Below are 24332 nucleotides of genomic sequence, written 5' to 3' on the forward strand. Positions count from 1 at the left end.
TCTCTAGTCATGAACTGCAAAGAAAATGCAGGGCTCATGTGTAATGCAGCATGGGGTGGGGGAGGGAGGAACTGCTTATGTAACTGGGACAGCAGATTTAGCAGGAGAGGAGGCAGAGGCTGGGGATGGGAGCAGTGAGCTGTCGGCAGGGGCAACATGTCCAGATGGCTGCTCCTCGTAAGGTAGGCTATGGGGTCTGGCAGCCTGTTTAGGGGAGGTGAATGAGGCATGGGCTTGAGGCCAGGGAACTGACTGGTGATGTTAGGTGTCCATTGTATGGGTGGGGCGGGGAGGTTTTACCATGAAAGTATCCCAGCCTTATAATGAGAGGTACAGGCTGAATCTCTGATGGGGAAAATGTCTAAATACTGCTTTCCTAGAGGATTTTAATTAGGTCCAAGAAACCTAGGTAGGCCTTGGCCCAAAGCAAGGGTAGTGACACTTTTGCCTGGGGCTTAAAAATACATCTCTAGGGTTGGGATTTGAAGGAGTGCCTGCTAAGATAGGCAGAACTTGTAATGCCTCAGGGGCAGAAGCTTTAGTGGCTCCCTTGGTTCTCAGCAGGGTGGCAACAACCGGGGCCCCTGGGTCCGAGGCTGGAGGAGCCTCTGGTCAGGCATGGGGACAACCAGATCAGGTCTGGATGAGCTGTGGGGACTTCGGGGACATCAGTGCCTGCACCAGGAATCTCTGGAGCCAGCCCCACTGCTAGTAGAGAAGCCTCTGCCTGAATGGCCAGTGCCTCAGTTCATCAACCTCTTTCTGCCGGAGTTTCCCATTAGGCCCCTTAGGGGGCATCAGCAACTGAAGGTAGGTCAATGGAATCCCTGGAAAGAGTCTCAGTCTTGGGGAGAAATCTAGAAACAACCAGAGTCTCAGTTGCCCTGTTCTCCATTTCTCTGTACAGATTTTAGGCCTTGTGGCTAAAGGCTCCTTTGGAACTGTCCTCAAGGTGCTAGACTGTGGCCAGAAAGCAGTATTTGCAGTGAAGGTAGGGACCTAGGTACAATTTCACATTATTTTCTGGTCCCTGCCTCCAATCTTGATTCCAGAAAGGTTGGGAGGAATTCAATAGTACTATTTCCTTCTAGGGGTCATCACGCCTCTCATTTTATAGGTGGTGCCCAAGGTAAAGGTCCTACAGAGGGACATCCTGAGGCAGTGTAAAGAGGAGGTTAGCATCCAGGTATGCACAGAACCCTGGAAGAGATCCTATGAAGGACTAAACCATAGGTGGAGAAAGCACCTTTCTTGTCCAACTGTCTTGTTCTTCCTGGTTCTGATCCCTCCCTGTGCTTCAACCAGAGCAGATCCCAGGAAAAGAAGCTATCAGCAGAGTAATTCTGGGTCCTGCCAGGGAAATCTCTCCAGCATGTCCCAGTGTGTTCTATAGTACTGATTACCAGGCAGGCATGCCCAACTATTTAGTTCACCTGAAGTGAGAGATGGAAGCATCAGTTTCCTTTCTGCACAACTAGGTAAATCCTGACTTGTTGGTTGCCTTGATCCTCAGTGACCCTGTTCCTAACTTCCTGTCTTCTTCATTCATAGCGAAAGATCAACCATCCTTTCATACACAGTTTGGGGGACAGCTGGCAGGGAAAACGGCACCTCTTCATTAGTGAGTGACTGGCTTCTCTCCTCATTCCCAGGGGTCCTTCTACTGTACTCCGCACCTGAGATTACCCATCCCTTTGGTCTGTTCTGCCTTTGCTCTGTTCCCCTTCTCGTAGTACTTTCTCCCAGAGGGAAGAGAGAATAGTAGGTGGCATCAGTTTGGGCAGGAGGCATACAATGCCTTGAGCCCAGGCCTAGTAGCCTCCAAATACTGCCTAGACTTCTGGTGCTTTGCAGTGTGCAGCTACTGCAGCACAGACCTGCACTCCCTGTGGTCCACTGTTGGCTGCTTTGCTGAGGCTTCCATCCGCCTCTTTGCTGCTGAGCTGGTCCTGGTGCTGTGTAAGTGAAACAGAAGTGGTAATGGAAGTAAGGGAAGAATTAAGGGGGGAGGGAAGCAGAGAGAGGAGAACTGATACTAACTTTAGACATCAAAGAACAGGGATAAGAATGGGGTGGGAGCTACCAGGGAAACTGAAAAGGACAGGGGAGCTTCAGCACACACCATGCTTGCTGTCATCCACAGGTTATCTCCATGACTTGGGCATCATCCATCGAGATGTGAAGGTAGTTAAATACTTTTTCTTTTTGTCTGAGGAGGGATTTCAGTAAGAAGTTGCAACAGGTCCAAGAAATCTGCTGAGAACAGTTGACCTTGGGGCCTTCATGGGTGTTGAGGAATTTGGACAAGGGCCCTCCAAGTATAGTTGAATGCTGAGTAAAGTGTCTTCAGCTGGGAGGTGTACAGGATGAAAGAGGGTTGAAAGGAAGAGGATGAATAATAACTTCTCACCTGTGATTTTTCAGATGGAGAATATCCTTCTGGATGAGCGAGGTAAGTCCTTTTCTTTTCCTAGTCCCAGAATGAGAGGTACCTCAGACTGGGATTAAGTCATGGCTGAAGAGACATGGAATAGAGTGGTGCTGACGCCTTATTTTTCACAGGCCATCTGAAATTGACAGACTTCGGTCTGTCCCGCCACCTGCCCCAGGGAGCCCGAGCGTATACTATCTGTGGCACTCTTCAGTACATGGGTGAGAGAGAGGCTGAAGCTGATGGGTAAGCATTGGGGAGGAGGATAGTCAACAGATGTCAATGACAAGTATTTTTCAAATCTGTAGCCCCAGAGGTCCTGAGTGGAGGGCCTTATAACCATGCTGCTGATTGGTGGTCCCTGGGTATCTTGCTTTTCTCTCTGGCAACTGGAAAGGTGAGAGAATGGTAGTGATGTTTGGCAGAGAAGAGAGGAGTTGCCCTGTGGTGGGAAGAAGGAAGACCTTAGGAAATCTTGCCTTATTCTTACAAAGCAATGACACCCTCCCATCCTTAACTCAGTTCCCAGTGCCCGCAGAGAGAGATCATGTGGCCATGTTGGCAAGTGTGACCCACTATGACTCTGAGATCCCAGCTTCTCTTAACCAGGGGCTTTCACTCCTGCTCCATGAGGTAAGGGTGAGCTCTACTTTCCTTCTTGACTACAAACTGTTCACTTTTTTCCCTATCATTGAAGTGATATTTCCTCATTTCTCTGATTAATTATTGGTGGTGGGAGGCGGTGGCAGGGGGAGCTTCAACTTGATCAAGTACTAACCTCACTACTTGCCCTCTAAGCAGCACTTCAAATTTTATTCGTCCTCCAAAGCTCCTCCCCATCAACAGGCCAATTCTGAGAGAGTGGGCCACAGCTCCTTTATATCCTACCTTTGCCCCCAAATTAGCCTGTTTCTCCCACTTTTACACATTCTCTACTCTTTGGGGTTCTTCTCCCTGCCCTCCACAGATCCATGAACTTGTAATTTCTTTCTCCTTTTCCAGCTTCTCTGTTCAGTCCTTTTCCTATCCCAGTCCCTCATCCTTCATGCTTTATTTTCCTTCAGCTCTTATGCCAGAATCCCCTCCACCGTCTACGTTATTTGCATCACTTCCAGGTCCACCCTTTCTTTCGGGGTGTGGCCTTTGACCCAGAGCTCCTACAGAAGCATCCAGTGAACTTTGTCATGGAAACACAAGCTACCCAGCCCAGTCCATCATCGGAGTCTATGTTCTTCAAGGACTTTGACTGTAACCTGGAGTCCTACCTGGTCCACCTCAGCCTTGCTTGAGCTCCTCTACTGTAGATGGGGGCCATCTAGGAACCTGAGGACCTCTTCCAGTGTCAACTCAGTATGACCACCTAGATAATCCAGTTTGTTTTTACTTTGTAGCCTCTTATCATTCTGTTAATGTAGGTGCTGGACCAGAGTTCAGATCTTGGGCATTCTGCTATTGGCAGCTATGGTGTCCTAGTCCTTACCCCATCATACAGCCCATCTCTCAATTTAACATCTCAGATCACAATGTTGACCTTTTCCATTGTTTCATTTCTCCAGTGCTTATACCCTGAAGCTTTTAGCCAGAAGCTTATTCCACTTTTCCCTCTCCTTGTTTCTCTGCCATGTTTCCTTTTGTGAGCAAAAATAACACTTCATGGGTTCCCAAGGTGCTATTTATGTGTTGAATAGTCCTGTCAGAAGCAGTATGAATGTTTTTCAGAGGTCTCAAAAGCTAGCATTTCGATCCCTAAATATGCAGGTAAAACATATGATCTAGGGGCTCAAAGGCAGTCTAATTTTTAAAAATTTAAAAAGTAAGTCTGATAGCCTACTGTGAGGAAGAGAATAAGAAATGAAACATGGGTGGGTTAAATGTCCCCTCTAGGGGTAATTAACATAGCTATCCACTTTTTCCCCAAAACAAAACCTCTTTGAAAGACATAAGGATTCTTTTTTAAAAGATTTATTTATTTTATTAATTTTGGGTGGGGGGAGGAGGTAGTTAGGTTATTTTGTTTTGTTTTGTTTATTTATTTATTTATTTATTTATTTATTTATTTATTTATTTATTTATTTATTTATTTATTTATTTTTCAATCCCCAGGAGGGATTGAACCTAGGACCTTGTGCATGCTAAGCATGTGCTCTACCACTTGAACTATACCCTCCCCTCTGAGATAAGGATTCTTAAACTGATCATTTTCCTAGATGGCCCAGGATTCAGTTTGTGATGGGCAAGCCAAGGGGGTTATGACATCAACCTTGAGATTTAAGGTTAAAGATGTAACTCAGGAATCTTTTCCTTTAGTAAGGGAAATTATCTTGACCTTAAATTTGTATATATTTCTGGCCTTTATGACTTCTTTTCATTTTTCTTAAACTAACTTCTGAAAAGCTTCATTTTCATTATTTTTTAGTTATATCTGATCTCTCTTTCCAGACCAAAGAGTCTGGGAAGTACTCTGTGTAGTATTTATAGTCATTTTGTCGCTGGATTAAGCCAGATTTTTCCCTGTACATAGCTGGCATTTTATTGGCCTCTGCAGAACTGCTTTTTCTGGATTGCACTTTGGCAATCCATATGAAAATCCCTATGAAATTTAATTGTTGTAGATACCGTAAAGGGTTGTTTATCATTATAATTCATAACTCATAATGTTCTATTTAGGATAGTTGGGAGAATTTCCTTTGAACTCAGTTATGCTTTTCCTGAATTGCTGTTTGATTTTTATCTTCAAGACACTATATATTCAACTGACTCTATTTTTCTTTCCATACTGATGCTAGACCACTTAGAGCCCAGTTTGTGGCCCACCTTCAGAAAGTGTTGAGGACCTCATGTTATGTGTTTTGTATGCCAGCCACGTTCTTGGTTCCATCTTCCTTTTCTACGTTTACTTTCCTCATTCTCATTTTTCTGTTTTAATCTTTTTTTAAAAAATTTTATTAGATTATCTGCATCTTTGTAAGCCTTTTAGAATGAGGTTAGGGTATAAATAAATAAAAGAATGTATCCTTAATCCTTTTGATTATCTCATTTGTTTCTCTTTAGATACTTTTTTAGCTTTATTATATATTTTAAAAGTTTTAATAACCAGAACTGCACGTTGGATAAAGACTCTGAATACTAAGAATAGGAATTAATGGCTTCTAAAATAGTAGTTAAGAGTATTAGATTGGAATTTAGGAGACCTGGTGCCTTGCTTGATCCACCAATAAATATCTCAGTGTCTTTATACAAGTCATTTTAACTCTGGATTTTAGTTTCAACTAATGTATAAATGAGGGGATTATAACCACTGGTTCTTACTTGTGGGGGATGAGTTTCAGATTTCTGTGATGTTGTTTCAAAGGGCAGATGCAGATGATTTTATGACACTGTGTGTTTGGCCCAATGTTAATGTTTAGGTGACCCAACATTATATAGCCTCTCTGATCACAGCAGCATATTGGGTTAAGTTCTTTAGGACATGGTTAACATAATGTCACTAGGGTCCCTTTCCTAGGTCATGTTAGATAGCTTAGAGACTGTGATCATGTAAGTGTAGTTTGAATCATTTCTTATCATATGAGGACATTTTTTAACATACTCTCTTCAATCAGTGGTGCATTACAGCAGTGATTCTCAGAGTAGAATGGAGGTAGTGATAGAAAATCAAAGTTTCAGAAAATATAACTTGAAACAGCACTGCTTCCACTCCTCGCCCTACCCCTAGTTTTGATATGCTTATCCCTGGAAGGCAGTCTTTCCTGCCACCCTCCATCCTCATTCAGAATCACTGACCTTTAAATATGATACTTTCTACTTATTCACATGAAATTCAGTTTGAAAAAAATTTTTATATACAACCTGAAATGATCTTTTAATAGTCCTATATTTTGATTTTTCATTACCTAGAAGAAATCAGATATACCTTTAAGTATGGATATTTTATTCTACTCCCTTCTGTCTTTTCTAAGAATTTAAGGTTAGTCTTAACACCAGTTCTCATATTCTTCTTTTGAGAAAAGTGTCCTTATAGTTCTACTCAGTGTTTTTTATGCCTAACCTAAGTTATTTTATCATATATTGATCTGTTCATTTGTTCACTTGTTCATTGATTTAATAAACTGGTAACCTCAATTTCTTGATTTACTTCTTTAAATAGTCTTCAATGTAAAAATCTTGTCTAAGCTTAAAAAATTTTTTAATTAAATAAAAGCATATTCACTGTGTTATTGGCCCCTGTAATGGGCTGAATTGTGCTGCCTCCCTATTCATATATTGAAATCCTAATCCCCAGTACTTCAGAATGTGACTGTATTTGGAGATAGGGTCTTTACAGGCATAATTAAGTTAAAATAAGGTCTTATGGGTGGGCCCTAATCCTATATGACTGGTGTCCTTATAAAGAAGAGGAAATTAGGAAACAGACAAACACACAGGGAAAACCATGTGAACATATAGGGAGAAGACAGCCAACTACAAGCCAGTGAAAGAGGTCTCAGAAGAAACCAACCCTGCGGACACCTCGATATCAGACTTCTAGCCTCCAGAATTGTGAGAAAATATATTTCTGTTGTTTAAGCCACCCAGTCTGTGGTACTTTGTTGTAACAGCCCAAGCAAACTATGGAGAATTGTGATAAGATTAATCAGGAATGACTATTTTACTTACAAAAAAGCATGCTACCTTCTTCCGTATAGGTTGGTTTTGTTTATATTATGAGACATCATTATTTCAGATTTCATTGGCCTCTCCATGAGTTTTACTGGTTTATGGAGCCCCACTGATTAGCAGCTGTCATACTGCCTCCTTTGTTCAGTACCTCATCATACACAGTAGCAGGGCTAATAATTCCAGTTTTATCCTTGAGTTCACTCAGAATTGCCTAGTGGATACTTAGAGGTGCTGTCTGGGCTATGTAATTGTATTTTTGCAAATTAAATACTCTCTAATCCTAAAATTTAAAAACTACATTGTTTCTAAAAGTTGGACTCTAACTTCACATCATATACAAAACTTAATTTTAGCTACATCTAGCAATTAAATGTGATCATCAAAACAATAAAAATCTTAGAACATCTGGGAGACTAGGCCTACAAACAGATGGAGGAGATAACTTAAACCAGGACAGAAAATGAAAACACTATAAAAGAAAAAAACATATTTACATAAAAAACTTGATGAATGAATCAACAGGATAAGAAATCCAGATGTTCTGAAAGGAAAGAAATATCTTGACCATGTAAAAGTTTTATCTTTGTGTGGCCAAAGATATCATTAATAAAGTCAAAGGACAAAAAATAGATCTAAAGAAAAATATTTGCAATGTGATGACAATGTCTGTAACACAGAACTCTTACAAATTAGAAAAGAAAAATAAACTTTTTTAAAGAAGGGCAAGGAAGATGAAGTAATGAATCAATTAATTAGATCTGTAATAGTGTTAAGCTCAGAAGGCTCTGTATAAGATACTGAGTGGGGGAAAAAATGCAGAAAGTGTAAGAAATGATGCCATTTCTGTAGAGGACTCAATGCTTTCTTCGTGTGTGTGTGTGTGTGTGTGTGTGTGTGTGAAAGAGAGAGACAGAAAGAGGGAAACAATGTGAAAAAGAAAACCTGGAAGGGAGAGAGGAATAATGCAAGTGTAAAGAAAAGGGGAAAAAAAGGCACTAGGCCTCAACCCCATAGACCCCAGTTTGCACATCAATTAATTTGGGGGAAAAAATAAAAACAAAACGTGTGTATATGTGTGTGCACACATATATGTTTTTATAAATGTATACACACTATTGTTTATCTCAAGTGGGTATAATGGATGGAGGAGGCTTTGCCTTTAATATGTCTTTGCATTGTTTCATTTGCTACAAGCATCTATTTTTTATCATTTGAAAAACACCAAATTAAAAAAAATCATACAAAACAACACCAACAAATTAATTCTGCTTATGTTGCCTATTTACAACAGTATTTTCCCTTCCTCTACCTCTCCACATACCTCCTAATTTGCTGCTGGAAGCAACATATCCCTTTGGCTACTCACCTGACATCTGACATACCAACTGCAACAAGGACTAACCATTCATTCCAAGTCACACTTTCTATAATAAGCTTTCACTACTGGCACTTAAAGAGTTTTCTGTCTTGGTTTTTCTGCCCCTTCACCCTTACTTTATTTGCTGGCTCTTTTGGGTTGACTAGAAGTACATATACCTTGGGATTCCCTCTGCTGAGTCTTGGGGAATCCCAGGCTCAAGTTTGTGTTCTTATGTTGTTTTTCTCCCAGTTTTCCATTCAAACTACTGTTATCTTTACCGCCTTTAGGCTGGGGCCATTATGTTTTTAGAGTGGTGGTGTCCAATAGAAATAATATAAGTCTCATAAATAATTTAAAATTTGCTAGTAGTCACATTAAAAATTAGGTAGAAAGATGAAATTAATTTTAATGTAATTTAACCTGATCTATCTAAAATGTTTCAACATGTAATCAATATTTAAAAATAAGATACTTTACATCCTTTTTTTTTCATACAAAGTCATCGAAATTCAGTTTGTATTTTACACCTATAACACATCTCAATTTGGACTAGCCACATTTGAAGTGCTCAATAGCCACATGTGGCTAGTGGCTACGGTACTGGACAACACAGTTCTAGAGGAGCCCCTCCCCTGAGAGCCTTGTAGTTAATAATACAGTTTTTCCTGTTTGGCTTATTGCCTTTTCCAAATTCATTAAGACCTCAGAGTGTAAATAAGGTGCTGGGAGTGTTAAAAGGAACATAATTTATCATAAACTATAACTCTGAATACTTACCTTTAGGCTGTTTCCCAAAATCAGCCCCATCTACAGTAGCTAATTTCCCGCACTCAGGGGATTCAAGCGACAGTAGAATCGTTAGTATGTTGTTAGTGTGGGTTGCTCTCTTGACTCGACCATTTGCTACCTGTGGGGCATTGGGCAAAAGACATTATTTGTGACTCAGTTCCTTCGTCTGTAAAATGGGGATATTTACGGTACCTACTTCATAGGCCCTTGTGGGGATTAAAGGAAGTTAACGTATAAAAGGCTTTTGAGGATAGCTAAAGTGGTAGAGCTCATGCTTAGTCTGGGTTCAATCCCCAGTAACTCCGTTAAAAATAAGTATATAAAACCTAGTTACCCACCCCAATAAACCGAAACAAACAAAAAGGATTAAACCCTTTTGGCAGAGTGCCAGGTGCCTAATAAGTGCTCAATGCTTGTGAGCTATTACTGTTAAACTTGTAGCCGGTTCTGAGGGAAGTCCCAAGAAAACACCGGAAATCCTGAAAAGGCTAAATTACAGCGCAGTTTGAGAACCACACCTCAGGCCAACGCAGACTCAGGACCTACGCGCGGACCAACCGGCCTACGTGAAAAACGTCCCACTCACCTTCCCTTCTAGACCTCAGGCCGGCTCCTTGGTCAGGGCTGAGTTAACTGGTTTTCCTCAGGGAAACCTGAGGAGAGACTTCCTAAGGCCAGCCGGCGGAGGCAGCTTTCCCGATAGAGTGTTAGGGTGGCCTACTGGAAGCACTAGGGATGGACTCCTCGACTGTCCAGCTACCTGGAGCCCTCGCCGAGGTGAGGCAGGAATACCCGCCGCCTTGGGCCTGGGGTGCGTCCCTCCTGCCGCCCGCGTAGGTGGTGGGGGAATCAGCCGCCAGCTAGCGCACCTTGGCCAGGGCGGGGCCAACGCAGGCCCCGCCCCGCGCCCGCTGGACGCACTGAGGCCTCACAGCCAATCGGGAAGCGCGGAGCAGGTTCAAATAAAGACGGCGGGTGAGCATGGCGTCACCTCTAGGGTCCGGGAGGTGATCGCCTAGCGTTATGCGTTGAAGATGTGGCGGGTGAAAAAACTAAATCTTAGCCTGTCGCCTTCGCCCCAACCGGTGAGTGGGAGGGCCTCATGGAGAGAGAGAGCGAGCGAGTTGTGCTGGGGTTTCGGGGCCGAGGCGCTGGCAGTGCCGAGCGTGGTGGAAAGTTGGGTCCAGCCTGGGGCGGGGGGTGGGGGGCGTGTGGAGTCTTTCTGGTCCTGATGTTCGGAGGACTGGGGTTGGAGCCTACTCTGCTTATTGCTAGTGAGCTTCTTAGGGAGGGAGGAGAGCTTCTTAGGGCAGGCTGGCAGAGCTCAGGCTTTATCACATTTTCTCTTTCTTAGGGAAAACCAGCTATGAGAACACCTCTCCGAGAACTTATCCTGCAGCCTGGTGCCCTCACCAGCTCTGGAAAAGGGCCCCCTATTGGGGGATCCTCGCCAACCCCACCACTGTGCAAACTGGGGTTGCAGGTGAGATTCGCCTGCCCAGCTAGCTTCTCGACTGGGCTCTTTGCCGAGGCCAAGAGCTCAGAGGAACAGAGGGCCAGGGCTTGAACGTAATTAATAACGGTAATGAAGTTTTCTACCTCGGTGACATCCATTTACAGCTATTCAGGCCAACAGAGAGATGCCCTGGGGTGGTTAGAAGAAATCCACTGAGAACCGGCACCTCTATTTAGCTGTGAGTTTTTATCACCTCCTCCCTACTTCAGTCTATCAAAGTGATAGAAGTACTATCACTTTGACTAGTGGTCTCCCTCTAATAGGGATTCACTTATGGAGAAGTCAGCTGCAAGAATGAGAGGTAGTCAAAACTCCTCAGGGGTCAAGTTGCACCACTGGAAGGCAGGTCACTTGGGCCACCATAGTTTAGTTCCCCTTTTAGAATTGCCCTCACTGAGTTGTACTTTTGTGAAAGGTCTTGAGAGAAATGAGGATTGACTATACATTTCTCTGCATGCTGCTTTTCTCATTAGTAATGTGGTTTAAATTCTTCCATGTCAACTGGCGTAGAAATAATTCATAAGATACTATAGTATGCATGAATCATAATTTATTCATAAATGGTCATTTATTTTTCCACTTTTTTTGCTTCTACAAACAATGCTAACATAAATATCTTTGTACTGATACTTTTATTTCAATGAGATACATTTTTAGGAGTTGGATTATTGGTTTGAAGAAAAGATATTTTTAATTTTAATAAATTTTGCCAGATCACTATCTAAAATAGCTATTAGAATTCATATTTTCTCCAGCATTATATGAGGATATCCATTTCCCCACATCACCTCATGTAAGTCTAATTTTTTCTTTTTTTCTTTCTTTCTTTCTTTTTTTTTTTTTTTGGTAAATAATTGGTCTTTTTAGCTAAAGCTTCTAAAATAGTTTTGTTTTCCTGATAGTTCAGAAATTTTATTGTTTCTTGTCAATCCTGCTTGGAACTTGGTGAGACATTTCATTATGCAAACTCAGCTCTTTCTTTACCTTAGAGAAATTTTCTTTTAATACTTGTTAATCAGTGCCTCACCTGTACCTGTTCTCTTTTCTCCTGGAACTTCTTTTATTCACATGTTAGGTTTGCTGGATTTAGCTTCCAATTCTTTTAGCTTTTCTCTCAGATTTACATTTCTTTTTATTTTTGTTTTTAAGATATTTCTCCCACTTGATTGTCCAGGCCAGTAATTCCAGTCTCAACTCTGATCATCCTCTTTCAATTCATATTACTGAAATTTTTTGTTTAAAAATTATATTTATTATTTCCAGAACATCTTTGTGTATATGAGTTGTACTCAGATCTTCTTACATATTCATATAGTTTTTGGTTCAAATAGTCATGTGTTTCTTCCATCAGCTGTGTTTTGGTAGGGTCTACCTTTCCTAACTATCTTAGGTTTGTCCTTTCTCTGGCTACTAGGTCCACTTAAGTACATTCCTATTTTCCTTCATGTTCATTGAGTCTCAGGACTAGCAACCCTACATGTGGTAGAGAGTGCAGTGGTCTTTGTCCCTGTGAACCAGCAGCAGGGAGCTTGTCAGTCCCTTATCTGGGCACACCAGGAAGAGGTCTTTCTGCTCTTCATTATCCTCTGCTAAAAAGGCTAGAACTCTTCAAATCCCAAGAGTTGAATGGCTTCAAGCCATGTGTTCAGGACACCCTCAGCTTTCGGGGCTAAGGAGACTAACTAGGTCACTGGCACAGGTTGATGCTGCCCTTTCTCCCTAGGGTCCATGGATCTCTGTGGGCCAAGTGCTCTCTAACTCTAGTCCCCAGTTTCTCATCTGCTCCAAAAGGAAGAAAATCTTATACCAACTCTAGATTTTGACAGAACTTGACCCAGGGACCCTTCCTACCTAGTCCCATAGAAGTGAATTTGAGTTAGGATTGGAGAAGAGTGGGGTCACTTTCAAGCTACCATCTCCCCATGGTATGGATAGATTATCTTAGCCTTGTTTATACTGTGACCTGTTCACTTGGAAGGACCCCAAAGGGCTTCCCAGCTTTTGTACTAGGTCTCTGTAGTAAGTAGCAAGTCTTAGCCAACTTTTTACCTAAGCAAAGGTAATGAGAACTCTTTCCTTTTTTGAGTTCAGACAGTATCCTGCACCCATAATTGTACTTTGAGAACCAGAATTGACTGTCTTAGTCCACTACTTTTGTTTCTGTTTGCAGGAAGACAGCAACAACTTATCTCCACTGGATTTTGTCAATGCTAAGAAGATAGACTCCTCTTCAGAACAGTTCAGCCATTCCTCAAAGTGGCTTGAAGCTTGTCAACATGAATCAGATGAGCAGCCCCTAAATCTGATGCCCCAAACCAACTCTACTCCCAAAACATCTGAGGAAGCTGTAGACCCACTGGATGACAATGTGGATAAAACCATGGTCCTTGTGCCGTCTCCAGGGGGGCAGCAGCAAGACATTATACTTGAGGCCCATTTAGATGCCGTGGCAGAGACAAACAGCTTCTCTCTAGATGGGCCCTTGAGGCCAGGAGACCTGCTGAGAAAGGAGGTGGCACCCTGCAAGGAAGACAACTTTTCAGAAATTGTTCCTGCTATGAGTGAGAAACCTATATTTCAGGATCCTCCATCTCATCTCTTAGAGTACCCACCAAATCCCTGTTCTGAGCAACAGCTACACTGCTCCAAGGAAAGCCTGAAGGACAGTAGAACTGAGGCTGTACCTGAGGACGTAGTCCCTTCTGAAAGTAATGCTTTCTTGCCTTCTGTGCTCTGGCTTTCCCCTTCAACTGCCTTAGCAACAGATTTTCCTGTCAGTCTTGTGGACCCAGAGGAGGAATTTGTAGAGCACAGAGCTGTAGAGGAGAGAGAAATGAGCTTTCCCACACTCCCCGAGGAGGCTGAATTGGGAGATCAAGCACCTATCTCAAATATGGAAGATATTCCATCCACATGCCTGACCCCAAATCCAGGAGAAATGGAATCTCAGGCAGCTCCAGGGCCTGCCATGGAAGATGCTGGTAGGATTCCCATCTCTGATACAGGGCCTTGGATGTCCCCCCTGGCCTGGCTGGAAAAGGGTGTAAATACCTCTGTCATGCTGGAAAATCTCCGCCAGAGCTTATCGCTTCCCTCTGCGTTTCGGGATGCTGCGATTGGTACTACCCCTTTCTCTGCTTGCTCAGTGGGGACTTGGTTTACTCCCCCAACACAACAGGAAAAGAGTACAAACACATCCCAGACAGGCTTGGTGGGCACCAAGGACAGTACTTCTGAGACAGAGCACCTCCTGTGGGGGTAAGTGTCCCTGTATCTTTGTGCTCCAGGGCTTCATTCACCTTGACCTGCCTCTCCCATCCCTTTCCTTTCTTCTTCTCATGTTCTTCTCTTCCTGCTGCAGCCGTCCTCCGGATCTGACTGCCCTGTCTCGACATGACCTGGAAGATAACCTGCTGAACTCTCTTATCATTCTGGAGATTCTCTCCTGCCAGCTGCGGGACTGGAAGAGCCAGCTGACTAGCCCTTGCCCAGAAGTTCAGGACAGCAGCGCACAGACTGACACCCCTCCCAGTGGGGTAAGAAGTTTCCTCCCAAAGTGTGGAGGATCCCAGTGAACCCTCTTAGAATATATATTAAAGTTAAGGGTCTGGAAAATCCCTTAGAGCTGTGGGTACTCACTGTACCCCTGGGGTACATCAAAACTTTCCAAGGAATGCAAGCAAGGAAAGTTTTAGAGGAATCAGTTTCTAGATCTTTGTCTTCCAAATGCACTCTTTACTAATTTTCTTCTTTCCTACTTCCCTTTTCTCAGTTGCCCTTGCCCACTTTACTGAGTTTACTAAAAAAGGAGCATATTTCTACCTGTCCTGAATCTTACGTTGTGAAGGGATAGCATTCAAAGGACAAGAGAAAATATTTGTACACATGCTGAGAAAGCAATTGACTGCAATGATTTTGTAACATGGCATTTTTGCATGCTTTCAACAAAATTGAAGGAGTTGACTTTAATTATGTCAGTGGATCATTAAAATTTTTTGATGGAGTTCACTACAAGATTTTTGGCATATATCTCCAAAGGAGCACCTAGAATTGGGTGGCATGCCTTCTTTCATTCCTACTTATTACCATTATTTATGTGAAGAAGTTTTCTCACAAAATTTTACATCTATAAAAATGGACAATAGGCATAGAATTGTTGCTGAACCATGTCTTACTGTAGGAATTATAGTAATCCACAGACACATGAACTAGTAAGTGGAGGGAAGCTCCATCCATTTCATTAATAGGTGATTCCCAATAAAATTTTACTGAGTATTTTTATGATTTTATTAAAAATTATATTATTACAGTGATTAGTATACAACTGATGGAAATATTTCTTCATTCAAAAGAAAATTTTTTACTTAATGTCTTATGGTCAGGGAAACTTAAAAAGAATTTTAATTTAAATTTAGATGAACTTTTAAAAATTTCTATTCTTTTTTTTCTGATTTTTTTATTGAAGTATAGTTGATGTACAATGTTATATAAGCTACAGATGTACAGAACAGTGATTTATAATTTTTAAAGGTTATAGTCCATTTATAGTTATTATAAAATATTGGCTGTATTCTCCGTGTTGTACAATATATCCTTGTTGTAGAGATATTAATTAATAATAGACTTTAAAATGTAAAAATATATTACATTAGGCTAAAATTCTGAGAGGATTAAAATTAGAGGTTCAAAGGGAAAAGGGGACGGTATAAAATTTCTGACTGTTAAAGAAGAGCTTGTTCATGTAATTTTTAAAGGTATCAAATAGTCTTCAGTCATTATGGTATATGTCATATTTATACCATTGGGTATATTTATACCATTGTGTATATTTATGAGTGATTTAACAGTTCTATTTCAAACTATCAATATTTATAATATGGTGGAAATTATGGCCTTTGTAACAATTTAAACTTAAGGATACTCACTCTTTCAAAATTACTGTAGGAGATATGAGAGGGAACCAGTTTAAAGACTTTTTCTAGAGGACTCTAGCTTTGATGACACAGGCCAAGGAAGTAAGGGAACGTGTCAGGAAGGAATTGAGAGCCTGAGTGTTCTGGCTGTTGAGGTAATAGGTGGCTGCTACTAAGAAGAGATGGTCTCCCAAAACCCAAGACCTCCTTTGGATTGAAAATATCCTCAAAATAATGACTTTACCTTTTGCCAAAATCCTGGAAGCCATAGGCTCATCATTCTACTGGCTGCTCAGTTTCTTTCCTGTGTTACCTTATTTTTGTATCCTTTCCTCTTGTCCTTGACTTTTTCGCCATCCCTGTGTTGGCCTTATATCCTCTTTCCTTGAAGCTTGCCAAATCCTTTTGGAGACCACTGAAGCAGAACCAAAGAGAGGAAATGACAGAACCTTCAGCCATTCCCCATCACAGAGCCAGGTCCTTGCTGCTTGGCTGCCTCATTCACACTAATCTCATCACCTGCCTGACTGCCCAGCTCTGAGCAGTATGTGTGCCCTGTCCAGGGCTCAGGGGGCACTCTTTGCACAACACAGCAGGAACTGATGACTGCTTTGCTGAGGAAAGGAGCAGTGAACTCCAAGAGATCTGCCCCCTTAAATCCAGACTGCCGCAACATCATGACTCAGCACTGCTGCTCCAGCGCTAGGCTTTTTCATAGATGATGGCTGCCTTGCAGCAGTAAGAAAAGCTTCCCACTTTTCTCTCAGAAATTCAGAGTCTTTCTGTGGTTCTGCTGCCTTTTAGATTATACTTATCTATGCTACATATCACACTAAGCTTTCATCTGACCCAAGATAATGAACAGACTGTTAGAGAGTAAAGTAATAAAAATGAGTAAGAAATGTTAGAGAACGTTACCATTATTGGTAACCAGAGAAATGCAAATTGCAACAATAAGATGCTATTTTCTTCTGACAAAATAGGAAAGAATGAAATAGATAATGGTGATAAGCATTGTCCTATTGTCAGTAGGGTATAAATTGGTTCAATCTTTTTTGAAGGCATTATAGGACCCTTAAAGCAGTCCAGACTTTTTGACCCAGTAACTCCACTTCTAGGGATGTATCCTAAGGGAAAAAAAATTCTGTATAAAGATAACTTTTTTTAAATAATGAAAAAAAAAAAATGGTGCACCCATAAGATGGGATATTCTACAGTCATTTAAAAGTAGATTTATGAAGAGTTTTTAAAAAGATGGAAAAACAAGTTTAATGTAAGTTCATGATTTTTAAAGAAAGGAAATCCGAATTCACATAATCGCTGAGAGGCTTTGGTGTAAGGTAAAATATAAGCAGAAGTTAAAAATGGGTGGTTCTCCACTTTGATAGTTCCCCCTAAAGCACATGGCTGCTCCAATAAGGAGAGTGAATATAAACTCAGGGCTAAATAACATTAGTATAATAAAATTGAGTAATAAAAGCAGGACCTCAAATTTATTTATATATTATAATCTCAATTATGGTTTTTCTTAAGCATTACTCTTTCATCAAATCTAAGACATTATCACTATTAAGATGCATACTCATTTAAAATATAAAAAGATAATCATCTTAGAATTTACTGAATATGGTCATTTCTTTCTAAATCAGTAGTCTACAACTTTTTTTTCCCCCGACTCTTGAGTAAAGTAACATACTCATCAATTAATAGCAAATCCCAATAGCAAGGAAATCTGGTGTGGAAGTGTATTAAAATATTTTAGGGTGGGTGCTATAATGTTGGTTAAAAACTACTGCTTCTAGGTGGTGAAATTATTAATGATTTCTTTTTCTATTTTATTCACTTTTCTATTTGTAAAACTTTAAAATAAGTATGCATTATCCTTATAATCAGAAAAAAAATGTTGCTTTAAAAAGGAATTTTTTTTACCTATCTCTGGATTTTTTTTCTGACTTGGCTTCTGTGTCTCAGTGAGTGGGAGGGGGAGTGAGCTGCTGGTAGTGCATGTAGCCTATGCAAAAGGAACAATTCTCTTTCTCCGGCTAGGTGAGTAAGAAACCCCAGCATCTTCAGGAGCGCCAGGAGATTGGACAGGCTCTGCAACAGGCCAGGAGTGTCATGGTAAGTGTTGATTGACCTTATACCATTGCTAGGTCTCCTGGAAAGATCAAGAATGGAGACTCGAGGGTGGTTAGCAGATGGTGGTACTCAGCTGTGGCAGTTGGGAGAAGCAGAAGTGAGATTTCCTTTTGTTAAGAATATCTCTTCCTTATTGGAAGCTTGAAGTTGGGGTGCATGGCTTTCCTCCCCAGGGTCCCTACTTACTTCCGGCTTAATGACTTTATCTGATCTAGCCCAACCATCTTTCCCTCTACAGCAGTCATGTGTGCTGGTCTCTAAAGAGCTGATATCCTTGCTTCACCTATCTCTGTTACACTTAGATGAAGATAGAACTACTCTGAGTCAGGAGGTAAGCAGCATGATGAAGAAAGAGGCCTCTGTTGGGACTGAAGTTCAGCCAAATAAAAGAACCAGACACAGCATCTGATTCTTATCTTGTAGTCTCTGCATGCAGAAACCTTGGTCTCCTGCTGTTTTGATGTGTTGAAGAAGTTGAGGGCAAGGCTCCAGAGTCTCCAAGCAGAAAGGGAGGAGGCAAAGTGCAGGGAGGAAATGGCTCTCAGAGGCAAGGATGCGGTAAGATGTCAGTCTTTCATTCCTAGATGTGAGAGGTTTCTTCCCAAGGGTTCCTATGGGAATACAAATTGACTTGAGACATAGATGGGTGGCTGAAGAACTGCCTGCCCTGGGGAATAATGACCTAAACTCCCGATGTGATGGATAGTTGTGTCTTTTTGTGTTGTTTCCTTCCTCTGCCAAGGATGTCCTCACAACCTCTTCTCTAAACAGGCAGAGACAGTGTTAGAGGCTTTCTGTGCACACGCCAGCCAGCGCATCAGCCATTTGGAACAGGACCTGGCATCCATGGGGGAATTCAGAGGCCTTTTGAAGGAGACCCAGACCCAACTGGTAACTGAGAGCATTTTCCCTCCTGAGATACATGCTGATACATGGGGAGGATGGTCACATACCCCCTCTTCCCTGTATCCAGCGGGAAGGGCCCCTCCATCAGCAATCCTTCTTGTGTAGGTGGGGCTTCATACTGAGCAAGAAGAATTGGCTCAGCAGACAGTGAGTCTTACTTCAGCCTTGCAACAGGACTGGGTGTCCATGCAACTGGATGTGAGTATTTGGGGCCATTATACTACTCCTGAAATCATAGCCAGTCCCGTTAGGAGCCTGTCTCAAGTGTGCTTTACTGACCTATTTGCTTTCCCTATTAGTATGTAACATGGACAGCTTTGCTGAGCCGGGTTCAACAACTCACAGAGAAATTCACAGCCAAGAGCCGGCAGATCCTGCAGGAACGTGATGCTGCAATTGAGGGAAAGCAGCAGGTACAAACCAGAAGTGGATACTGCTTAGGCCTGGTTTCCTCCTTGTCTTCAGAAGGCCTTTCTGATGCGTGGTATCATTAGCCTCTTCCCCTGGACCTGTCTTCTTTCCACCTGTGTTTTTTGAGACCATCTAGTCCCTTTGCTGTAACACAGCCTTGGACCCAGTTGTTTCCTTTGCCCTTCAGCACCTTTTCAGCTACTTTCCTCCTGTTTCTACCTTTTCCTGAGGATCAGCCTTATTTGCTGCAGTGTTGTTACCCCAGAACAAGGTGGTTTACTGTCCTGTTCAGAAAGAGAATCTGGACTAAGTCTTGGGACTCTTGATTCAAGAAGAAATGTGGGAGGAAAATGTCTTTTTTCTCTAGGTTTCCAGAGAGCTAGAACAAGTCTCTTCACGTTTAAAAGACTGCAAAGGCCAAATAGAACAACTAGAGTTGGAAAACAGTCGCCTGGCAACAGGTGTGTGTGTGTGTGTGCATGTGTGCATGTATGCAAGCATGTATACCTTGATAAGACTGAGGTTTGGCAGTAGAGCAAGAAGGTGCTCTAGAGCACTTGTTTTGGAGCAGAAGTGTGGGGAGGTTTGGGCCTGGTGACCACGTGGTGTCATTAGGATGCTTTTGGTCTAGATCTCCAGGCTCAGCTGCAGATTCTGGCCAGCATGGAGAATCAGCTAAAAGACCTACAGAGTCAGCATGCCCTTTGTACCCAGGACCTGGCCATGAAGGATGAGTTGCTCTGCCAGCTTACCCAGAGCAGTGAGGAGCGGGCTGCTCAGTGAGTTCCTCTCAGGTTATTGTGGCAGTAGGCGCCCAGGATGTAGGACCAGTGGGATCTAACACGACGTTTCTGGCAGATGGCAAAAGGAAGAGATGGCCCTAAAACACATGCAGGCAGAGCTGCAGCAACAACAGGCTGTCCTGGCCAAGGAAGCGCAGGACCTGAAGGAGACCCTGGAGGTAAGGAAGATGGCTTGGAGCAAGGGATCTGGCAGGAGTGTGACTCTTTTCTGATGGTATTGAAGTGAAGTTTGAGACTGTGGACTGGAAAACATTCTGTTCCCAAGACTCTAAAATCTTCCCACTTAGACGCATCCCACCCCCCACTCCCCATCCTCCTTCCTTCTCCTGTCTCCCCAGTTTGCAGAACAAGAGAATCAGGTTGCTCACCTGGAGCTGGGCCAAGTTGAGTGTCAGTTGAAAAGCACTTTGGAAGTGCTTCGGGAGCGCAGCCTGCAGTGTGAGGACCTCAAGGACACTGTGGAGAACCTAAAGTAAGATCTCTACCTTTCTGTGCTTCCCCCTTAGTGCTTATTTTTCTGAGGGCCACTTCTAGAAGCTAAAGTCTTCAAGAAGGGAATTGTGAAAGGGTCCGAGAGCCTCTTGTTTCCTTCTTTGAATGTAACTCTGAGTTGGGATTTGGAGAGATGTACAGAGAAGGTCATCTGGTCTTTGGCTGTCTTTTCTGTTCCTTCCTTATCTCAGGGCTAAACTGGCCAGCACCATAGTAGAGAAGCAGCAGCAGGACCTGAAGAAGACACACCAGTATTCCCAAGAGCTGGGGGTGCTGACTAAGCAACTGCATAGTCTGATTCTCTTCCTACAGACAAAACTAAAGGAGGAGGTAGGATCTGGGGCTTCCATCTCTTCCCTTCCAGTTGTATCTTTGAATAAAGACGGTTTTATCTCTTCCTTCCCAGTCTATATACCTTTTATTTCCATTTCTCGTCTTACTGCATTAGCTAGAACTTTCCCTACAATGTTGAAAAGGATAGAATCCAATTGAGAGAGACAGACTGAAGGGTCATCCATGTAGAAGTGGATGTTTTTATGAAGCTCCCGAGGTGGGACCACTTGAGGTATGGATTAGTGTAAAAGGGGCTAAGGATGAACCAAAAGGAATTAAAGAAAGACCTGTGGCTAGAGAGAAGAAATAACCAGAAAGATATGAGTCCTACCTCTGGAGAGAGAGCCATGTCCCAGATGCTAAGAAAATGAAGTTTCTAAAACAACATGGTCATCGGTCATCAAATAGGTCAGGTAAAATAAGAGCTGAAAAGTGTCCATTGCATTTGAAAGTAAGGGTGCCATTAGTTTACCAAATAATGAAAACTTTGGTGGAATGATGGAGCAGAAACCTGAGTGTAGTGGGCCAGGGAATCAATAGGTGGTGAGAATTTTAGGCAAGAAATGTAGGGTTTTTTTCTTTGTTTGTTTGTTTGGTTTTTTTTTTTTTTTAAATTGAAGAGAAAGAGAAGCTAAAAGGGTATTTAAGGTAAGAAGAAGGTTTTTTTTTTTTTTTAATTGTTTTAGTGGAAGAGAATTAAGTTCAGGGAAAGGAGCTAATGGAGATGTTGAGGATAGAGAAGAGGTAATAGAGCAGCATTCTAGACGAGATGGCTGGTGAGTACCTGGAAGTTCAGGGAAATCACTAACCCTGAAAAGAAGCTGACCTTTTTTTCTTCTTTGCCCTTAGGTTGAACCAGAGACCCTCCCGATAAGCATAGCCTGTACTCCTTCCCAGGAACACCCTCTGCTCACCGACAGTGCCTTCCTGGGCAGCATCTTGACAGCAGTGGCAGATGAAGGTTAAAGGCCCTGGAATTGAGGGGTGGGAAAGTTGTGACCCTGCTCCTGATATCTGCAGTTGTTGAAGATGCCCACCAACAGACCTATGTCTCCCTGGTTTCTGTTATGATGGATCCTTTACTGGGTTATCAGAGGAGCCCTCAATCATGGTTGGTTTTTGTTTTAGAGCCAGAATCAGCTCCTGCACCCTTGCTTGGAAGTGACAAGAGTGCTTTCACCAGAGTAGCATCAACGGTTTCCCTTCAGCCTACAGGTTAGGATGGGCTCCAGGGATCCTGCCTCATTTCTAGATCTGGTAGTGATGATAAAGACTAAAGCAGTGAGAGGCGCTTTGCTCTAAAAACCTCAATTCTACCTGGGCTCATTTCATTCCTGCCTTTTGGGATCTGTAATATTCCGGACGGTCAAATCTGGTGGGTGGGGAACATGGATAAGAGTTGTGGAAGTGATGGCTACATACTCCTTCCTTTTAGAGCTAAAGGGCTCTACCTCTATCTAGTACTTTCTCTTTTAGAAACCCCAGGCATTGAGAAGAGCCTGGAAGAAATGAGTACTAAGACTCTGGAGCTCCGGAGCCTGTGTTCCCTGCTGCAAGAGTCCAGAGAAGAAGCTGTCAGGACTCTGCAGCGGAAGATGTGAGTGGAGGGCAGTCTTGTGAGGGGGGCGGGTCAGGTGAGCAGCCCCTTATGTCAAGGGCCCAGCCAGCCCTCAGGGGCAGAGGAATAATGCTAAATTCTTCCCTCCCCTAGTTGTGATCTGCAGGCTCGGCTGCAGGCCCAGGAAGAACAGCATCAGGAAGCCCAGAAGGCAAAGGAGGCGGACATAGAGAAGCTGAACCAGGCCTTGTGCTTGCGCTACAAGGTGAAGGAGGGGCCTGGAAGTGAGGCGATGAAGAACTGGGGCAGCTATGCAGGCCCACTGGGAGCCGTTGTCTCTCCAGGAATCTGGGTGGTGGGGATTTTCCAACCATTGCCCTAGTTTTGTTCTTTCTGGGGTCAGACATTTCACATGTTAGGGAATCAGCTACAGGCTGATCCATCTCCCAGGCTGACCTAGAAGTCAGGAACTCCCGCAGAACTCCCAACACTGAAATGTGCCAGGCCTGACATAGCCCTAGCGGAAGAACTGGGTGTCATCAAGTGGTATCCCTTGGGCAGAGCATGGGTCAGACACTAAATCCTGTCTTCTGGCAAGGGCTGCAAAGAAACCAGCTTTCCTGCTGCCTTCTTACCTCCCTTTCCCTCACAGAATGAAAAGGAGCTCCAGGAAGTGATACAGCAGCAGAACGAGAAGATCCTAGAGCAGATAGACAAGAGTGGCGAGCTCATAGTATGTGCATCATGATGCCCGGCATTTGCCTTCTATGTCACTAGTAGCCAGAATCCCAGATGTGGGAATTGGGACCTCTGGTCTACCCTTATTCAGCACATGGGATAAGGATAGAGAGGACCTCTGAGGGCTGCTGGATACCTCTCCATTCTCATCCCCAGAGCCTTAGAGAAGAGGTGACCCAGCTCACCCGCTCACTTCGGCGTGCTGAGACAGAGACTAAGGTGCTTCAAGAGACACTGGCAGGCCAGCTGAACCCTGACTGTCAGCCCATGGCGACTAACTGGATCCAGGAGAAAGTGTGGCTCTCCCAGGAGGTGACTCAGAGTTAACAGAAGAGCTGGGCAGCTAGAGGGAACCCCACGCTATGCCCCTACTGATCTGGACATATCTATAGGTGGACAAGCTGAGGGTAATGTTCCTGGAGATGAAAAATGAGAAGGCAAAACTGATGGTCAAGTTCCAGAGCCATGTAAGAATTTCCATGCCATTCCAGGGCCATTTCCCGTCACCACTAGCAAGTGCCCTGCCATATTTTCCTTCCCCCACAAGCTATGTTCTTTTAAGCATAGCTCTTACGCACCCTATTTGCTTCTTAGAGAAACATCCTGGAAGAGAATCTGCGGCGCTCTGACAAAGAGTTAAAGAAACTAGATGACATTGTTCAGCATATTTATGAGGTAAAGGGGAGGGAAGGAGTTGATGCAACTAAGGCACTTGGTATAGGCCTGGCCCCAGAGGTACTGATGAGCATAGCTCTGGTTCCCAGCCTGTGCTGACAGCTGGCCCTGACTCACTGTTGCAGGCTTCTCTGTGGCTTCCATTTTCTCCCCTCTAACTCAGTGGGTGCTTCTAAGGGCTGGGAGCCTTGGGCCTTCGGCCTGTGACCCTGAGCTGCCTTTTCTGTATCTCTCCCCAGACTCTGCTGTCCATCCCAGAGGTCGTGAGGGGTTGCAAGGAGCTACAGGGATTGCTGGAATTTCTGAGCTAAGAAACTGAAGGCTGGAATCTGTGTCACCGATTTTACCTGCAGTACTCCTTTACCCCAACACCAGACCAATTGGCATAGAGCCAGCTATGTTTAATGCTATTTAAATAAAGTATATTTCATGTATTTCTTCAAGCTCACTGAATCTTATTTCATGGATGGGTGGTAGGTGAATGAAGTCTGGAGAGAGGCAGCTTGGCCCTTCTGCCTGGTTACTCCACACACACCCCTCCCACTGCATCCAGAGCCAAAGCCAGCTGCCTCACCGCCACCTTTTCTTGCTTCCCCAAATACTCGGCAC

The 24332-nt window shown here is 43.2% G+C and overlaps 2 protein-coding genes and 1 long non-coding RNA gene across 10 annotated transcripts in view; 2 read left to right on the forward strand and 1 right to left on the reverse strand.

Annotated features, from left to right (window-relative positions):
• The window catches only part of LOC116157759 (uncharacterized), a 29012-nt gene extending 19068 nt beyond the window's left edge, over window positions 1-9944 (reverse strand). Inside the window, exons 1-3 of one of the 2 annotated variants that reach the window (XR_004141931.2) lie at window positions 9826-9944; window positions 9228-9357; window positions 2761-2873 (exon numbers count right to left, since the gene is read on the reverse strand). This is a non-coding gene — a long non-coding RNA (uncharacterized LOC116157759). Of the gene's footprint in view, window positions 1-2760; window positions 2874-9227; window positions 9358-9825 lie in introns of those variants that run through there. The other variant, XR_004141932.2, reaches the window with a different exon arrangement.
• On the forward strand, window positions 68-5450 carry RSKR (ribosomal protein S6 kinase related). 5 transcript variants are annotated; one of them, XM_010978974.3, is made up of 12 exons: window positions 68-182; window positions 562-810; window positions 908-991; window positions 1118-1186; window positions 1552-1621; window positions 1855-1959; window positions 2144-2184; window positions 2425-2452; window positions 2563-2652; window positions 2740-2828; window positions 2954-3064; window positions 3496-5450. In XM_010978974.3, the coding sequence occupies exons 1-12, from the start codon at window positions 126-128 to the stop codon at window positions 3718-3720; spliced, it is 1218 nt and encodes a 405-aa protein (XP_010977276.1). In that variant the 5' UTR covers window positions 68-125; the 3' UTR covers window positions 3721-5450. The 5 variants fall into 5 exon arrangements, with proteins under 5 accessions (XP_010977276.1, XP_010977279.1, XP_064351953.1 ...); XM_064495882.1 differs by having other exon boundaries at window positions 94-182; window positions 565-810; XM_010978977.3 differs by lacking the exon at window positions 1855-1959.
• Window positions 9893-24157, forward strand: SPAG5 (sperm associated antigen 5). Of its 3 annotated transcripts, none has more exons than XM_064495881.1 (24): window positions 9893-10016; window positions 10594-10722; window positions 12926-14013; window positions 14117-14291; window positions 17715-17789; window positions 18046-18138; window positions 18231-18365; window positions 18579-18698; window positions 18819-18911; window positions 19013-19126; window positions 19492-19585; window positions 19756-19903; window positions 19983-20085; window positions 20266-20399; window positions 20611-20749; window positions 21602-21713; window positions 21881-21967; window positions 22229-22349; window positions 22464-22575; window positions 22963-23043; window positions 23205-23360; window positions 23441-23515; window positions 23643-23723; window positions 23963-24157. In XM_064495881.1, exons 1-24 carry the CDS (start codon window positions 9975-9977, stop codon window positions 24032-24034), a joined length of 3579 nt encoding a protein of 1192 aa, XP_064351951.1. In that variant the 5' UTR covers window positions 9893-9974; the 3' UTR covers window positions 24035-24157. The 3 variants fall into 3 exon arrangements, with proteins under 3 accessions (XP_064351951.1, XP_010977275.3, XP_031324243.2); XM_010978973.3 differs by lacking the exon at window positions 9893-10016 and adding an exon at window positions 10181-10324; XM_031468383.2 differs by lacking the exons at window positions 9893-10016; window positions 10594-10722 and adding an exon at window positions 10199-10324.
• The last annotated feature ends 175 nt before the right edge of the window (window positions 24158-24332 follow it).

This window comes from Camelus dromedarius, chromosome 16, assembly GCF_036321535.1.
Source record: "Camelus dromedarius isolate mCamDro1 chromosome 16, mCamDro1.pat, whole genome shotgun sequence".
NCBI classification, from domain to species: domain Eukaryota; kingdom Metazoa; phylum Chordata; class Mammalia; order Artiodactyla; family Camelidae; genus Camelus; species Camelus dromedarius.

Bases quoted from the DNA above. Each gene is read 5' to 3' on its own strand.
- SPAG5 (XM_010978973.3), top strand. From the start codon at position 10,274: ATGTGGCGGGTGAAAAAACTAAATCTTAGCCTGTCGCCTTCGCCCCAA. The intron at 19,127-19,491 runs GTACAAACCAGA...TTTTTTCTCTAG, and splicing joins CAATTGAGGGAAAGCAGCAG to GTTTCCAGAGAGCTAGAACA. The intron at 23,044-23,204 runs GTATGTGCATCA...TCTCATCCCCAG, and splicing joins ACAAGAGTGGCGAGCTCATA to AGCCTTAGAGAAGAGGTGAC.
- RSKR (XM_010978974.3), top strand. From the start codon at position 126: ATGGGAGCAGTGAGCTGTCGGCAGGGGCAACATGTCCAGATGGCTGCT. The intron at 992-1,117 runs GTAGGGACCTAG...CTCATTTTATAG, and splicing joins AAGCAGTATTTGCAGTGAAG to GTGGTGCCCAAGGTAAAGGT. The intron at 2,653-2,739 runs GTGAGAGAGAGG...TCAAATCTGTAG, and splicing joins TGGCACTCTTCAGTACATGG to CCCCAGAGGTCCTGAGTGGA.